Genomic DNA, 18,834 nt, shown 5'->3' with positions numbered 1-18,834 from the left:
CAGAGATAGAAACAATTTACAATTATTCCTGAAATTCCTAAACTTAAATCGGTCTCCAGAAAACAGTTCAGGAATAGGTATTTTAGGTTCAGACATTGGACTACTGGTAACAAAATCTTGTATGCCCTGCACACGAGCAGCAAGCTGGTCTACACTTGTAATCAAGGTCTGGACATTCATGTCTGCAGCAAGCACAAGCCACTCAGAGGTAAAGGGGAGGAAGAGAGGAAAAAAAAAAAAAACTCAGAATTTCCTTTCTTATTATCCCACTTCTGCAATGCATTAAACATTCAATGTTGGCCTGGCATACTGTTATGACCCCAATGGCAGAGGGTCTCAGAAATAATTACTAAGTCTGCAAACACAAAAAACCAGCTCATAGGGCAGTGGTAACTGAGCTGACCATATATCTAATCCTAGCACCACAAATAGCAGCAGCCGGGGAACGTGCCTACGTTGGTTCTAGACGTCTCGCGCCAGCCGGAGAACTAACTAACCCTAGAAGGGAAAAGAAAGACCTTTCTTGCCTCCAGAGAAAAGACCCCAAAAGTTGGATACAAGCCCCCAACAAATAATAACGGTGAGGTAAGAGGAAAAGACAAACGTAAGAATGAGCTAGGTATTTAGCAAAGAGAGGCCCACTAGCTAATAGCAGAATATAGTAAGATGACTTATATGGTCAGCAAAAACCCTATCAAAATATCCACGCTGGATATTCAAGAACCCCCGAACCGTCTAACGGCCCGGGGGGAGAACACCAGCCCCCTAGAGCTTCCAGCAAAGTCAGGAATCACATTTAGTACAAGCTGGACCAAAAATAAGAGCAAAGCAAATAACCAAAAATACAAAGAAGCAGGACTTAGCTTAATTATGCACGAACCAGGACCATCAGACAGGAGCAAACAGAAAGGATCTGATTACAACGATGCCAGGCACTGGACTAAGGATCCAGGAAGTATATATAGCAACACCCCTGGACTAACGACCCAGGTGGGTGCCAAACTGAGGAAAGACAATCCCAGAGTCATATCACTAGTAACCACAAGAGGGAGCCAAAAAGTCTAATTCACAACAGGCGGGATTATGTGTGGTGATGTGTTGGGGGGCGAGATTATGTGTGGTGATGTGGTGGGCGGGCGGGATTATGTTATTATGTGTGGTGGGGGGCGGGATTATGCGTGGTAATGTGGGGGGCCTGGATTATGCATGGTGATGTAGTGGGGGGCCTGGATTATGCGTGGTGATGTGGTGGGGGGCCTGGATTATGTGTGGTGATGTGTTGGGGGGCGGGATTATGTGTGGTGATGTGTTGGGGCGGGATTATGTGTGGTGGGGGGCGGGATTGTGTGGTGGGGGGGCGGGATTACGTGTGGTGATGTGTTGGGGGGCGGGATTATGTGTGGTAACAAGGTGAGGGGGCAGGATTATGTGTGGTGATGTGTTGGGGGCAGGATTATGTGTGGTGATGTGTTGGGGGTGGGATTATGCTTGGTGATGTGGTGGGGGGCGGGATTATGTGTGGTAATCGGGTGGGATTATGTGTGGTGGGGTCGGGATTATGTATGGTAATGTGGGGGGGCTGGATTATGTGTGGTAATGTGGGGCGGGATTATCTGTAGTAATGTGGTGGGGAGGTGGGATTATGTGTGGTAATGTATTGGGGGATTATCTGTAGTAATGTGGGGGGTGGGATTATGTGTGGTAATGTGGTGGGGGATTATCTGTAGTAATGTGGTGGGGGGGTGGGATTATGTGTAGTAATGTGGTGGGGGGCGGGATTATGTGTGGTGATGTGGTGGGGCGGAGCTACTGTGCAGGGGGTGGGATTAGCGAGTAATCACAATGCCTCTTATATATATAGATTGCTACAATAAAGCCACTAATAAGGACGGCAAACCAGAACAAGACTGTTTGGGGCCAAGTAGCACACGAACTTGAAAATCTGTATTTACTGATGAGTCAAAATTTGAGATTGCCATATCTTTATGAGATGGTGAAAAGGTGAGCAGATGGTTTCTACATGTCTGTTTCCCACCTTGAAGCATGGAGAGGGAGGAGTGATGATTTGTGGGTGCTTTGCTGGTGACTCTGTTTGTGCATGGCTACAATAGCATTCTGCAATGACATGCTGTCAGGAAAACTTCACTTTTGGTCATGAACTTGCAGCTCTCTGGTGCCGTCCTACCCTACTGGCCAATAAGGGTATTGACAGAGTATAAGAAAAAGGGCGTAGCTGCTCTAATTTATGTTGAATATTGCGGCACGTGATGTGACGGGATGTATATATACCACCGGTTTCTGGTAGGAACATATATATACCTCAATCCAGTCACCACCAAGTCCCCAACATGACATAAATGCGAAAACTATGCAGCCACCACCGACCTCTTATAGGTGGATAGGACACCCGTTTGGTAACATGAATTTGGTAACATGAAAGTGGTGGATCACTCACAGAGCAAGAAGAACAAAGCTAGCAAATTTATAAGTTTACTCCAGAAAAAAAATCGGCAGTATTTACAAAAGATACAAATAATATTACAAAAGAAACAAAATACAAGTATGTACAAACAGTTATGAAATAAAAGGGATGAAAATATGACACTTACTAAATCTCTGTCACAGGTATGCATGTCGATAAAAGGGAGGAGAGATCCCAAAGAAATGATCCAGTACCACAGCATGGTATTTCAGCTGTGTCTCCTGATTCTGAATGAATGCCAAAGATGGAGATTCCTGTTTTATGCTTCGGCCATAAAGTTAGGAACTCCTGCTTTGCTGACCTCACATAAGGGCTGTTTTTTTGGGAGATACACATAGCTTGGAAAGTTATGGAGAACTCCTTTTCTTCATATCTTTGGCCTGGAAGCTCACAGGCCAACGATACTGGCATTATTTTTTCCCCCTGCTATTTTACCGTTCTTTAGAGTCCAAACACAGTATGTCTGTGATTTGCTGGTGGACAGAAATTCATTTCCCAGGTTTCTGATGGCCCTAAATTCCACAAAACGCTGCCATGAGTAACCCCAAGTGCCCAGATCCTGGAAATCTAACTTTCATGTTTCTGGTATTAATGTGTCTTATTGAATTTGACTTTGAGTATTTTGCTGATAAGACAAAGAGATCTTTAGAGGGAAAACACATTCAGCTCTGCTAGTCCTAGCAGGCTATAAAACTCACATTCCACATTGGCCATTTGCCTGAGGGGGGGGGGTGGAAATTCACAGAGACAGAGTAGGATTTGGTCCTGCAGAAACCGATGGTGGGAGAGGAGTAGAAGGCCAGCTCTGGTTGTGTCCTCCAGAACAATGGAAAATAATTCATATTTTCCTGACACATTCCATCCAGTCTCTTTTGCACTTTGTGGGACCATAATTTGTGTTGCAACAGGACAATAACCCAAAACACACCCCCATGGTTCTTAAAGGGGTTTTCCCACAAAGTTAATTCTAATCAATAGATCTTGGAATAATAAGTTTCACAATTCAATGTGCTTAAAAAAATGTTCCAGTGCTGAGATAATCTTAGAAATGTGCTCCTGCTGTGTACTGTGTAATGGCTGTGTCTGACCGTGCAGGAACATCATCTGATCATACCACAGCACCTGGGCAGAGGAGGAGGATGCAAAAGAGAATATACAGACAGGACAGAATGGGATCATAGCTGATTCTTTCTGTGAGGTAAAATATTTTTTAAAAACAGGCAGGAAAATGTTTTACCTCACAGAGAGAATCAGCTACGATCCCTTGCTGTAATGTCTGTATACTCTTTTGCTTCCTACCCTGCCCAAGAGATGTGGTATGATCAGACCATGTCCTTGTACGGTCAGACACAGACATTACACAGTACACAGCAGGGGCACCTTTATAAGATTATCTCAGCACAGTAACAATTTTTTTAATCACACCCAATTGTGGAAATTATTATTATTCCAAGATCTATTGATTTAAATTAACTTTGTGGGAAAACCCCTTTAAGAACACTCAGGTGTGTTTTAGGTTATTGTCCTGTTGCAACACAAATTAACTTTGTGGGAAAAACCCCTTTAATGGCTATGTGATCAAGAAGTTGTGGAATGGAGTGGTTCATCAGATAACATGGCCTCCACAATCACCCGACCTCAACCCAATTGAGATGATTTGAGAGTATTTGGACTGCAGAATGATGGCAAAGCAGCCATCAAAAGCTCAGTTTCCCTGGAAAGTCCTTAACCCCTTTCCGACATCGGGTGTAATAGAGGCAATCTGACCATCGCCTCTATGTAGCAGAGCTGATCGGGCTATGGCAGATTATAGTCTCCCATGGAGGCTATTGAAGCATGCCAAAAGTAAAAAAAAAAAAATGTTTTTAAAAATATGAAAAAAATATAAAAGTTCAAATCACCCCCCCTTTTGCCCCTTTCAAAATAAAACAATAAAAAAAATCAAACATACACATATTTGGTATCGCCATGTTCAGAATTGCGAGAAAAAAAGTCAAAACGCCAGAATTACGTTTTTTTGGTCGCCACAATATTGCATTAAAATGCAGTAACGGGCAATCAAAAGATCGTATCTGCATGAAAAAGGTATCAATAAAAATGCCAGCTCGGCTCGCAAAAAATAAGCCCTCGCCCAACCCGAGATCACGAAAAATGGAGACACTACAGGTATCGGAATATGGTGCAATTTTTTACCATGTGCACATTCCAAAGAGAACAAGGATAACCATTGCATGAATAGGTGTGGACTAACTTTTGACCTGTACTGTATACATGTGACATTACATATGTGAATAACTTCAGTATTAACCCCTTAACCGCCAATACGCCATTTAATGGCGGCAGTTAAGGGTACTTATTCCTCAGCGCTACTTTTTAACGGCGCTGAGAAGCAAGGTAGTAGCACCCCCCAGCGTCGGAAAATCTCCACGGTCTCGGCTACTGGGGGTAGTGGAGACCCCAGAGAACATGATTTGGGTCGGTTTTTACCCACCCCAGTGTTGTGATCACCGTTATTCACGGAATAACGGCAACAGCAAAAAAAAAAGAGTCAGATTTCCTATTTATTTCTCTCTCCTCTGAGATAATCTAGCACATGGAGAGAAAAATGGGATCCCCCGAGTTAACCGGTACCTACGGTGTCCCCCGGTCCCTCTGGCTGTGTCCCGCGGCTCTCGGCGTCTTCCGAGAAGAAAATGGCGGGCGCAGTGCGCCCGCCAAGATCTGCCAGCTGGTGCTCAGCAACAATAGGAGATGTTTCCTATTGGTTCATTTTGATCACTCTGATAGACCATATCATAGTGATCAAAATAAAAAAATAGTAAATCAAAACCCCATTTGCCACTCCCTTAGCTAGGCAAAAATAATAAAATAAAAAAATGTTTGTTTTTTTTCCATTAGGGTTAGGGCTAGGTTTAGGGTTATGGTTTGGGTTATAGTTAAGGTTGGGTTAGGGTTGGTGATAGGGTTGGGGTTAGAGCTTGGGTTAGGGTTGAACTAGGGTTAGGGTGGTGGTTTTGGGGTTAGGGTGGTGTGGTTAGGGTTATGGTTACAGTTGGGATTAGGGTTATGGTGTGTTGGGGTTAGGGTTGGGATTAGGGCTGTGTTAGGGTTGGAGTTAGAATTGAGGGGTTTCCACTGTTTAGGTACATCAGGGGGTCTTCAAACGCGACATGGCACCCGCCATTGATTCCAGACAATTTTGCGTTCAAAAAGTCAAAAGGTGCTCCCTCCCTTCTGAGCCCTGCCATGCACACAAACAATGGCTTTCCCACACATACGGGGTATCGGCGTACGCAGGAGAAATTGCACAATAAATTTTGTGATCTGTTTGGTTCCTTAAGTACATTTTTTGTGAAAAAAGTAAAATGTTAAGTTTTTTCCTTCCACATTGCTTTAGTTCTCGGGAAGCACCTGAATGGTTAATAGACTTCTTGAATGTGGTTTTGCGCACCTTGAGGGGTGCAGTTTTTAAAATGGTGTCACTTTTGGGTATTTTCTGATAGTTGATCCCCCAAACTCACTTCAAATGTGAGGTGGCCCGAAAAAAATTGTTTTGTAAATTTTGTTGGAAAAATTAGAAATCACTAATTTTAGCACTTATAACGTCCTAACAAAAAAATTATGTTTCCAAAATTGTGCTGATGTAAAGTAGACATGTGGGAAATGTTATTTATTAACTATTTTGTTGTATATGACTCTATGATTTAAGGGTACAAAAAATAAAAGTTTGAAAATTGCAAAATTTTCTAAATTTTTGCCAAATTTCCATTTTTTTTTCCATTTATTTCATAAATAAGCGCAAGTTATATCAAATAAATTTTACCACTAACATGAAGTGTATATGTCACGAAAAAACATTCTCAGAATCAGTGGGATCCGTTGAAGCATTCCAGAGCTATAACCTCATAAAGTGACAGTGGTCAGAATTGTAAAAATTGGCTCAGTCACTAAGGGGTTAATGAACTAGGACTAGAGATATACTATTATTAAAAAACAAACCTTTTGTTCCAAGTTCCTGTAGGGCACAGGGATAGTGTCTCACTGTGAAAGGCTATGTTAGGTTGTCATACTGCCCCGGCCTATGCTCTAACCTCTTCCTGTTCTTCTGCTAGTCTTTAATGTATAATGTACCAGCTTTGCTGCTTATAACATTTGGTATGTCATCTGTATTAATAGGATGTTTTGAATAGTTGGTATTTTATATTGTTTATCGGCATAAAAAATAATGTACATGTATTAATTTGACATTTACTGTTTTTATTAAGCATCTTTACCTCTATATTTTGAAATTTTTTTATACTTGTTTCTATTTTCCAGTGGCAATAAAATGCAGCAAAAATAAGTCTAACCCACAAGAAGCTGTACAGATGTTGTCCTCAGCTCGTCTTAATCTCCGTGGCCTATCGTCTAAAGCGAAGGTTTGTCCTTGCCTAATTTAGTACCTATTGTGCACAGCTCCTACATAGTAAACCACTACAAGCAAATATGCTTCAAGCGTGACAACATTTTTAACTTTTTAATATATTTTTTTAGCCACTTTAATTGCTTGCAGATTGGGGGTGTTGCAGGGGTGTCGGCCTTACATACTATATTTTGTAGACTATAAGATGGGGAGGAGCATAGGAAAAATTGTTTTTTAATAAAATGGTGGTGCGTCTTATAGTACAATTTTACCGTATCTTACCGGGGCTGCATCTGCAGTGGAGCGGGGTCATGGAAGGCAGGGTCCCTGCTGCAGGAGTGGAGGAATGCTGCAGGCCCTGGGCTGGGAGGAGGAGGAGGTGTCCCGGTACTTGGTCGAAATCTTAATCTGTGCATGCACCACCTCAGGTGGCCATTTTCCCGACGTCCACTGCAGGAAATCAATGGCAAAGTGCAGGGACTCTGCTCTACGCCAACATTTTCTGACAGTCCAGGGCCTGCAGCCTTGCAGCTCTGGGACACTCCCAGCCCGGAACCTGCAGCATTGCCCCACTGTTGCCGGCGTTGGCCTCCTGCAGCAGCAACGCTGCTCCACCGCAGCCACCTCATCCTCCCCGATAAGCTACATTCAGATTATAAGACACTCGCATCTTCGTCCCAAATTTGGGGGAAAAAGTGCATCTTATAATCCATAAAATATGGTAATTATTCTGTGGCCACTGGACAGGATCTCTGCAAACCACCTCCTGCCTGATGGCATCCACAGTTCCTTTTTAGACTATCCAGCCTGGATCAACATTATAGTTGCGGCGTTACACTATCGTGATGTCGCTCCTATTCCAAAGAAGTGTTGTGGATGCCATCAAGTAGGAGGCGGTTCGTAGAATGCAAATCCAGTCATAATATTTTGACCATTAAATTTTAGTTATTTACATCGAAAGCATGTAACCATTCTTTAACAGCTATTAATGTCAAAACACATATGTCTCTCTCCTTATGGTATGATTCCACATAGAACAGAATGGCAACCTACATGTGGCCTCTGGACCTGTAGTTGAACACCCCTGTTAGTAAGACAAAAAATGCTGATATAGTAAGATAGAAGTATTTTGGTATCTTATATTATATCATAGATCTACTTAGAACTATCCGGGCACACATTTGGTTAAGCAGCCTTGGTCAAAAATAACTTGGATATTTGATTAGCTCGTGTGAGCTAATGAGGAAGTGGCGCCTCTCCAAATGATTGCTCTGTATGATCTACGTTATACCCTGATCATCAACTAAACCCTTTGGTTTAATGGTAAGAGAAAACAGGAAATTCCATTCTGTTGACCATTCTCAGTGTTGTTTCCTAATTATGATATTGAAAGCTGGGAGCTGCTTTTATGTGCACTTTTTGTTATTTTTATATCCTAGTCCTTGCTTTCTAGGAACTTTAATGTAACGTTCATTAACTGTACTGGTGATTTCATCTGAATCTTTCAATAATTGCATGTCTATCTATGGAGGCTTCCTTGCTCTTCTAGATATGAGACAGAGAATGAGGCATGTTGGATTATATAGTGACATCATTTGCTTTACCACTTAAAAAAAGCAATGGTGGCCAGGAGATTTTTTTCCCTTGTGCCTTTTTAAGAATTAACATACCTGTTTTCCCAGGCCATTTGAGCATTGGGTGATCTGGGATCATAACTACCAACCAAGTAACAGCCAGCAGAAAACTGTCTCTAATTAGGCAGGGTTATTTGAATTTAGTTATAAAGTATTTATTAAAGAGGACCTGTCATTAGTGGCCAGTTGTTGCTTTTATTTAATTCCCGATGCTTGCCTGAGTATTCAGGTATTTTTTTTTTCGTTTGGTTGAAGGGTAATTTGTCACCACATTTGAGCGATCTAACCTATTAATATGGCATACAGGTTATAGACTGCTCAAAAAAAGTCCTACATTTATGCCTCATATCAGATTCATTGTTGTGGTAAGAATTAGCTTTTATTGCTTGATGTAAATGAGTTCTTCCAGGCTATGGGGTGACCGCTGCACTGAATATAACGCTGCCTCCTCTCTTCATTATCCTATCTTTCTCCTCCCACATAGTCACTCTGTTCCTGTGACCTCAGGTGCGTGGCTGGAAATCCTGTGCCCACGCATTCCGACTGCTGTTCTTTCTCTTCAGTGTTCTGCGCTTCTAGGGGCATTGGCTTAATGTAGCTTCTGCGCAGGTGCTGGCGAGTCACTGGTACTTCCAATCCCAGTGATTGTTCAACTCCTTTCTGCCATCGTGCCTGCTTTGATGCGTGCTCTGGCGGTGACCCGGCATCAAAGCCGGGATATGTGCCCGCAAAGCTGACATGTGCCCGCAATAGGCGTAGGTGGAATCGCGATCCAGCCGTGCCTATTGACTAGTTAAATGCCGCTGTCAAATGCTGACAGTGGCATTTAACAAGTGCTTCCCGCCATCGGGCCGGAAATGCGCGCACCACTGACCCCCATCACGTGATCGAGGGTTATCGGTGCATTGGCATAGTAAATAGAGGTCTCCTGAAGACCTCCATGGTTGTTGATGCCAGATTGCTGTGAGTGCCACCCTGTGGTCGGCGCTCATAGCAATGCGGTAATTCTGCTACATAGGAGCGATCTGAGCATCGCTCCTATGTAGCAGAGCCGATCAGGCTATGCCAGCTTGTATTGGCAAAAGTAAAAAAAAAAGTTTTAAAAAATCTGAAAAAAATATAAACGTTCAAATCACCCCCCTTTCGCCCCATTCAAAATAAAACAATAAAAAAAAAAAAATCAAACCTACACATATTTGATATTGCCGCTTTCAGGATCGCCCAATCTATCAATAAAAAAAAGGATTAACCTGATCGCTAAATGGCGTAGAGAGAAAAAAATTAAAAACTCCAGAATTACATTTTTTGTTTGCCGCAACATTGCATTAAAATGCAATAACGGGCGATCATAAGAAGTTATCTGCACCGAATTATTATCATTAAAAACGTCAGCTCAGCGTGCAAAAAATAAGCCCTCACCCGACCCGAGATCTCGACAAATTGAGACGCTACAGGTCTCGGAAAATTGCTCAATTTTTTTTTTTTTTTATCAACGTTTGGAATTTTTTTTCACCACTTAGATAAAAAATAACCTAGACATGTTTGGTGTCTATAAACTCGTAATGACCTGGAGAATCATAATGGCAGGTCAGTTTTAGCATTTAGTGAACCTAGCAAAAAAGCCAAACAAAAAACAAGTGTGGGATTGCACTTTTTTGCAATTTCACCGCACTTGAATTTCTAGTACAGGACATTGTAAAACCAATGGTGTCATTCAAAAGTACAACTCGTCCCGCAAAAAATAAGCCCTCACATGGCCATATTGATGGCAAAATAAAAAAGGGAGTGGAAAACGAAAATGCAAAACCGAAAAAAGCTTCGGGGGTTAAGCTGTTTAACTGGGGCATTGGAAATTATATTCTTATTCTGCAAAGAGGGAGGAAGGAAGTCCGGAGTGCACCTTTACTATGCGTTGTAGATTACTGGCAGCAGAAGTACCAGTGACTCGCCTGCGCAGAAGCTGCGTGAAGCCAATTCCCATAGAAGGGCAGAACACTGAAGAGAAGCGACAGCAGTCGGAGTGACGATACAGGTACTACTTTTTTCAGCAGTCTATTACCTGTTTGCCTATATTAATAGTTTAGATAGGTCGATTGTAGTGACAGATTCCCTTTAAATCTGCCTTATCGTTCCAGAGATATGGGCCTTTTTATTTAGTGCAAATATTTATGTTCTTTACCAAGAGGTTCTTCGCAGGATTCTCTGGGGCGTGCCTTTAGGCTGCTCTACATTATTACCCTGTGAGATACACCCCCTTGGTAAGTCCATAAAAATTAGTACTAAATAAAAAGGCTCAATCTCTGGAACTCTATGTTGGAATTTTTTTAAAAACAAAAAAACTGAAAACTTAGAAGAGCAGTGGGAATAAGAGAAGAAGAAAGTCTGACCTGAACCTCTTTTCTTCTGATGGTATTTTAAAGAGGTTACAATACTAAAAGAAGGATTTAAAGGGAACCTGTCACTCCCAAAATGGAAGTTGAGCTAAGCCCACCGGCATCAGGGGCTTATCTACAGCATTCTGTAATGCCCCCAATGTATCCTGAAAGATGAGAAAAAGAGGTTAGATTATACTCACCCAGGGGCGGTCCCACTGCGGTTCGGTCCGATGGGCGTCGCCTTCCGGGGCCTCCCATCTTCATAGGATGTCGTCCTCTTCTTGTCTTCACGCTACGGCTCCGGCGCAGGCTTACTTTGTCTGCCCTGTTGAGGGCAGAGCAAAGTACTGAAGTGCGCAGGCGCTGGGCCTCTCTGACCTTTCCCGGCGCCTGCGCACTGCAGTAGTTTGCTCTGCCCTCAACAGGGCAGACAAAGTAAGCCTGCGCCGGAGCCGTAGCGTGAAGACAATAAGAGGACGTCATCATATGAAGATAGGAGGCCCCGGACCGCGACGCCCATCGGACCGCCCGCCCAGATGAGTATTATCTAACCTCTTTTTCTCATCTTTCCGGATACATTGGGGGCTTATCTACAGCATTCCAGAATGCTGTAGATGAGCCCCTGATGGCGGTGGGCTTAGCTCACCTTCCATTTTAGGGGTGACATGTTCCCTTTAAGAGTGATGGATGAGGGACATCATGATGTTTGCTAATATAATGCCATCTTAAATATTCACACAAAACCCTTTCCATGCTTTTGTAAATTTTAGAGGGGGTAGCTGTACCTAGAATGAGTACTACTGCCGAGTTCTGCTTTTTTTTGGTGACACTAGTTTTTTTTAATAATCCCATATCTTAAATATCTTCTTTGAAAACTAAAGAAACAGAAGCTTATGATAATAATTGAACATGGGTTTTTATTTCCGCCAGATTAGTGCCAGATTAGGAATAGTTAGTGATTACAATTTGAGTTCCCTTCCCCTATCTTCACACCCCTATATAATTTATACATCAGCAAATTACCTTAGTGACATAGTATAAAAAAGGGTGGTTTATGTCTGACTTCTGAGTGGTCCTCGATGTTCTCCATAACAAGAGGAAAGAAAAGGGAAAACATCCACAGCGGTCAGGCTACTTAGAGCCAGATGTTCCTTCCTGAATACGTTTGTCTTCAGTTAAAATAAAACCTCAGTGAAGACTTTCATCTTCCGCATAATGATGGATGCTCATCCCTCTTTCCACCCACATTGATATAATACTAGGATAATCTCATAACCTATTAACATCATAGTAAAGAAATAATGTAATATCCAATAATAATTAAAACCTTATGAAAGGAAGCTCCAGTGTGTAACCACCTTAGTGTTAGAAAATTTGTTTATGAACAGCCCCCCAAAAAATGTTTACCTCCTTTTTAATAAAATTGATGGTGATGAAGATGCACTGATGATGTTGCAATATTTTTTATGTAATTCCTAATAAAATATTTTAACTGTGTTATATGAGACAGTGTACGTTAAAAAAGAACATATATATAGTGAAGGAAGTAATTATTTGATCCCTTGCTGATTTTGTAAGTTTGCCCACTGACAAAGACACAAACAGTCTATAATATTAAGGGTAGGTTCATTTTAACATTGAGACATAGGATATAAAAATAAAAACCAGAAAATCACATTGTATATATTATATTAATTTATTTGCATTTTGCAGTGAGAAATAAGTAGATTCCTCTGGCAAACAAGACTTATACTTGGTGGCAAAACCCTTGTTGGCAAGCACAGCAGTCAAGACGTTTTTTGTAGTTGATGATGAGGTTTGCGCACGTCAGGAGGAATTTTGGTCCTCTCCTCTTTGCAGATCATTAAGTCATTAAGATTTTGAGGCTGTCGCTTAGCAACTCGGAGCTTCAACTTCCTCTATAAGTTTTCTATGGGATTAAAGTCTCTAGACTGGCTAGGCCACTCCATGACCTTAATATGCTTCTTTTTGAGTCACTCCTTTGTTGCCTTTGCTGTACGTTTTGGGTCATTGTCTTGCTGAAAGACCCAGCCACAACCCATTTTTAATGTCCTGGCGGAGGGAAGGAGATTATCACTCAGGATTTTGCGGTACATGGCTCCATCCATTCTCTCATTGATGTGGTGAAGTAGTCCTGTGCCCTTAGCAGTGAAACACCCCCAAAATATAATGTTTCCAACTCCATGCTTGACAGTGGGGACTGTTTTCTTTGGGTCATAGGCAGCATTTCTCTTCCTCCAAACACAGCGAATTGAGTTCATGACAAAGACCTCAATTTTTGTCTCATCTGACCACAGCACCTTCTTGCAATCACTCACAGAATCATCCAGGTGTTCATTGACAAACTTCAGACGGGCCTGCACATGTGCCTTCTTGAGCAGGGGACCTTGCGAGCACTGCAGTATTTTAAACCTTTGTAGCATAATGTGTTGCCAGTGGTTTTCGTGGTGACTGTGGTCCCAGCTGCCTTGAGATCATTAACAAGTTCCCCTCGTGTAGTTTTAGGCTGATCTCTCACCTTCCTTATGATCAATGATACTCCACAAGGTCAGATTTTGCATGGTGCCCGAGATCGATGTCGATTGACAGTCATTTTGTATTTCTTCCATTTTCTTACTATTGCATCAACAGTTGTCTCCTTCTTACACAGCATCTTTACGTATGGTTTTGTAGCCCATTCCAGCTTTGTACAGGTCTATGATCTTGTACCTGACATCTTTATAAAGCTCTTTGGTTTTGCCCATGTTGTAGAGGCTATAGTCTGACTGATTGAGTCTGTGGACAGGAGTCTTTAATAAAGGTGACTATGTAAGACAGCTGTCTTTAATGCAGGTAACGAGTTGATTAGGAGCATCTAACTGGTCTGTAGGAGCCAGAACTCTTAATGGTTGGTAGGGGATCAAATACTTATTTCTCACTGCAAAATGCAATTAAATTTATATAATTTATACAATGTGATTTTCTTAATTTTATTTTTGATATTCTATCTCTCAATGTTTAAATTAACCTACCCTTAAAGTTTACCTCCGGTCACTGGTGTCAGCTGATGAGACCACAGCTCCCATGAGCTGACACTTCCTACTAATAACAGTGAGAGCAGGAGCAGCAGATGGGAGTATTCATCAGCCGCTCCTGCGCTGTAAATAAATAATTTAAAAAAAAACCTGCGTTGGTTCCCCTGTATTTTTGATAACCAGCCAGGCAAAACTCAGCTGGGGGATGCAAACCTCAGCTTTCAGCTTCAGCAAGGTTGTTTATCAAGAATAGAGGGGTCCCCATGCCATATTTTTAATTATTTAAATAAATTATATTTAAAAAACAGCAGGGGGGGCCCCCTATTTTTGAAAACCAGCCTTGCTAATGCAGACAGCTGGGGCTGGTATTCTCAGGCTGGTAAGGGGCCATGGATATAGGCCCCAGCCTAAAAATAGCAGCCCACAGCTGCCCAGAAAAGGTGCATCTATTAGATGCGCCAATTCTGGTGCTTTGCCCGGCTCTTCCCACTTGCCCTGTAGCAGTGGCAAGTGGGGTTCATATTTGTGGGGTTGATGTCACATTTGTATTGTCAGGTGACATCAAACCCACGGCTTAGTAATGGAGACGTGTCTATAAGACACCTATCCATTACCAATCCTATAGTTACATGGTAAATAAAGACACAGCCAGAATAAAATCCTTTATTAGAAAAAAGATTAAACGCAGTTTTCCATTTTATTTTAAAATAACAAACACAGTTATACTCACCCAATGCCTATTCCACCGAAGCCCTCGTTCTCCTGTAATAAAACTAAAAGAAAAAAAACAACAATATACCATACATGTTTGTCGTTCTGTCCCACGCCGTAATCCATGTCTGGGAGATTAATAGTTTTCAACCTGGACGGTGCCAAGACGCGATCGTCCAGGCTGAGAACCACTAGTGACTGAGCTGCTGGGAGCGCATGTCCGTGACCGGCCGTCACATCATCGAGGTTACCTACGGTCACTGGTGTCAGCTGATGGGACTACAGCTCCCATCAGCTAACACTTGCTGCCGCTTATATCAGTAAGAGCAGGAGCTGATGATAGGGGTATTCATCCGCCGCTCCTGCCCTGTAAATAAATAATTTAAAAAAAAACTGCATGGGTTCCCCCCTATTTTTGATAACCAGCCAGGCACAACTGACAGCTGGGGGCTGCAACCCTCAGCTGTCAGCGTTAGCAAGGTTGGTTATCAAGAATAGAGGGGTCCCCACGCTGATTTTTAATTATTTAAATAATTTAAAAAAACAACGTGGGGTTCCCCCATGTTTGACAACCAGCCTTGATAAAGCTAACAACTGGGGCTGGTATTCTCAGACTGGTAAGGGGCCATGGATCTTGACCCCTCTGCCTAAAAATAGCAGCCTGCTGCTGCCCAGAAAAGGCACAACTATTAGATGCGCCAATACTGGCGCTTTGCCCGGCTCTTCCCAGTTGCCCTGTAATGGTGGCAAGTGGGATTCATATTTGTGGGGTTGATGTCACCTTTTTATTGTCCCGTGACATCAAGCCCATGGGTTAGTAATGGGGAGGCGTTTATAAGACACCTATCCTTTACCAACCCCATAGTCACATTGTATAAAAACACACACACCAAGAATAAGTCCTTTAATTGAAAAAATGACACAGACTCTTTTAATAATCTTAAACCATACTTACAACCTCGCCACCGAAGCTCTCGTTCTCCTGTAATAAAACTAAAATAAAAAAACAACAATATACCATACCTGTCCTTCGTTCTGTCCAACGCTGTAATCCATGTCTGGGGAAGAAATAGTTGTCAACCTGGACGGTGCTAAGATGCGACCGTCCAGGCTGAGAACCACTGGTAAATGAGCTGCTGCAAGCGCAGCCTCAGTGACTAGCGGTGACAACACTGAGGCTGCATTCCCAGCCGGGCTGAACTGCGGTGACCTCTGTGAGATTCCCGCTAGCATCGTGATGGTGTCGCATGGTGCAGATCGAGTTCACTGCAGTTGAAATTCACCGCAGTGAAATTTTTCCTCATGTGCAGGCATTGCATGACCTTAGGTATTTGTGGTTATGACCACTAGCAACTAGCTAACTGTCACAATATGAGTGACCGTAACCAAGGATACCTAACATCCTATAATGCCTGCACATGAAAAAAGAAGAGACACAGCGAATTAGGAAAACTATTCTACATTTCTAATTGGAGGTATTTGCTAATATTATTATTATTACACCTACTACATATATAGGATCTTGAATCTGAGAATACCCCTTTAAGTCACAACAATGAATTTACAGTTATAAATTGTCAATCGTGTGCTTTGACGTACCTTAATTCCCATACATTGATATCTATTACATATTTTTTATTTCCCCACGATAAATGAAAATGTTACATTATGATTATTATTATTGAGAAATCCATTTTGATGATTCTTTATTGTATTCTTGTAGATTATTTTTTAGACTTCTTAAGACTTAAATGTCACATGTCTACATTAACCTCCTGAATTTTGACCTTTTCGTATCTTTACGATGTCCTTTCAGCAACTTTTCACAGATGTGGCAACTGGTGAAGTATCTGCAGAATTATCCGATGAAGTGAAAGAAATGGACAGTCTTATCACAGAGATGCAAGAGAGCAGTAATCGGCTGCGGAATCAATACTGAGCGAACTTCAGGACAAGGAAGCCTATTGTATAATATATGTTTTCTTTAGAAGAACCTTGGTATTTCTGCCTCTTATTCACACAGATCTGTAATCTGCTTGAGAGTCATGTGTTTGCCCTATATGTAATAGTTTTGGACACCCTGGAATGACTACAATTTTATTATTTATAAGGCACTTATTTGGGATTAGTTTTACATGAGTGCATCAAGTAATTGGCCGGAGTCCACTGAAAGAAACTGCTGATAGCTGGGAAAGCTTCAAATGTTCTTTCTATGGCATAGGCTAGGATAACATTTCGGATTTTGAGTGTTTAAAATATGGAGCCACAGAGGGCTAATAAAGAATAATGTATTTCATTTAACAAAACTTTGGACTGTCATTAATTCATAGCAACTTCTGTTATCGGTGCTACATAGAGAGTACGACAGACAGCTGTCATGGGACAGAACCGACTGGGCTTTCTATATTAATAAATGGAACACGACTGAAATTTTGAACAGGTAAAAAGATGAATTGAAAGAAAATGTTAGGAACAGTTACTTATGTTTTTATATAGAGGACACTTGCACGGTGAACAATTCCTTGGACAATTCCGAACACAGAGCCCAGTCCTTGGGTATATGTGGCCTGTGAATATCTAATTCTTGGTGTAGGTCAGAGCCTTTCCCCTTATTTCTGATGTCCAATGGTTACTTTACTGCTCCATTAAATCCCCTGTAGGTGGAAAGAGTCATACTCATCTTGTCTTCCTACATATTTCCCTCTAACAGTGAGGGGTTTGCATTTTTGGATTACCGTATGTTTGGGGCTTGGGAAGTCCGCAGCTTGTCATTAACCATTACAAAACATTGAAGCAAAACTTTTTGTTAATTTCTAAGTACATTTTTATCATTTTTATAATAAACTGGGGGTTTAGTTCTCAGAAATAAGATGCATTGACGCTCACACAGTGTTTATTTTCATATAATAGTATTACAATAGAATGATAATATACTTCAATCAATTTAGTATTCCTTAAAGTGTTAAACCCTGTAAATGGCCACTTTTTCCTAAACCAATGGCTCAGGTCAATTCTGTTTTCATGTTCTATCCTACCATGTGTCATCTTCATTGACACTTTCAGTGTTAAGAAGTCACCCCGTGTGTAAACTATACAGTATGTGATAACCCATAACCGCAAAGAATTTTCTTTTCAGTAGTTTGTTAGCAACTGTGTTAGGTTGTTCACTGTGAAGTCTGACCCGAGGGGCATATAGCGGACAAGGGTAAATAATGTCCTGCTGCTATTCCAGATGCCCCAGGGTATCAATAATAGTGATATATGCGGTAGCATGCCCTGTTCTGGGCTGCAGAGTATTAGCCATTATGTAGATCGTACTGTACAAATCTCACAAGTTCTTATGCGATTCGGCAATGAACATTTCAAGAGCAATATTAAGATTACTGATCAATGAACCTATGAGTAAGCATTTTTCACACTTTCTTGAAGCAAGACAAAGAGCGTTACCACCTTCCTTCTGGTCCCTACTCTGATGTTTCCTTGTAGATCTACTCTGTGGAACCTATTGATGTATGAAATTTAGTAGTCAGTCAATCTTATTCTTTAAATCTTGAATTATTGGAATTTTATAGAAAGTCTTGATAGTTAATACAATTTTTTTTTTTTTACAAATGTAATCTGTGGTCTTGAATATTCAGCAGTTCCTTTACATTTACAGTCTCCCAACACCATGTTGGTAGTTAATATTTAGGCTTTATTTTGATACCTCCTGTTCCACTGTCGGTGGTTGTATTTCCTCACTATGAAGACCTTTAACTGACAAAAATTTCAGATCTGAAGGTGAAAGCGTGGACACCACAGTGGTTAAATCCGCTGCCATTAATATGCACGGCACTTTATATTCCTACATATGAATGTAGAAGATGATATTGTGAAACAATGTTTCCTAGAAAGTGTGTGTTCTCTGTAGAACAGAAGGTTAAAGCCTGGAGAGCTCAATAATGTACTTCCCAAAAGCTTACACTAGGCTAGTCTTACTAATCTCCTTAGATAAATCTTCCTAAGTGACTGGGAAACTACAGCGTGAAAGTCTTACTGTAACGGCTGCCAGATGAATGCATCTTTAGTAGACAATTTCGATTTACATTTCAGCATATTTGTTACCACAGTACGTGGTGTCGCATTAGCCCAACATAATTTGCATCCATTTTTTCAAATACCAACATGAATGTCGTTATATTAGCTGATTATTTTT

General features: G+C 41.4%; 1 protein-coding gene across 2 annotated transcripts in view; it reads left to right on the top strand.

Annotated features, from left to right (window-relative positions):
- TTC27 (tetratricopeptide repeat domain 27) overlaps positions 1-16,945 on the top strand; it is a 522,480-nt gene extending 505,535 nt beyond the window's left edge. For both annotated transcript variants that reach the window (XM_077283015.1, XM_077283016.1), the window contains 2 exons: positions 6,800-6,900; positions 16,456-16,945. In XM_077283015.1, the coding sequence (XP_077139130.1) occupies positions 6,800-6,900; positions 16,456-16,578 (224 nt within the window). In that variant the 3' untranslated portion in view covers positions 16,579-16,945. The remainder of the gene's footprint in view (positions 1-6,799; positions 6,901-16,455) is intronic.
- Positions 16,946-18,834: the final 1,889 nt, after the last annotated feature.

The sequence above is a fragment of the Ranitomeya variabilis genome, chromosome 2 (genome assembly GCF_051348905.1).
Source record: "Ranitomeya variabilis isolate aRanVar5 chromosome 2, aRanVar5.hap1, whole genome shotgun sequence".
In the NCBI taxonomy this organism is placed as follows: Eukaryota; Metazoa; Chordata; class Amphibia; order Anura; family Dendrobatidae; genus Ranitomeya; species Ranitomeya variabilis.
Note: the sequence above shows the minus strand (reverse complement) of the source record. Positions and strands in the feature narration are given on the sequence as shown.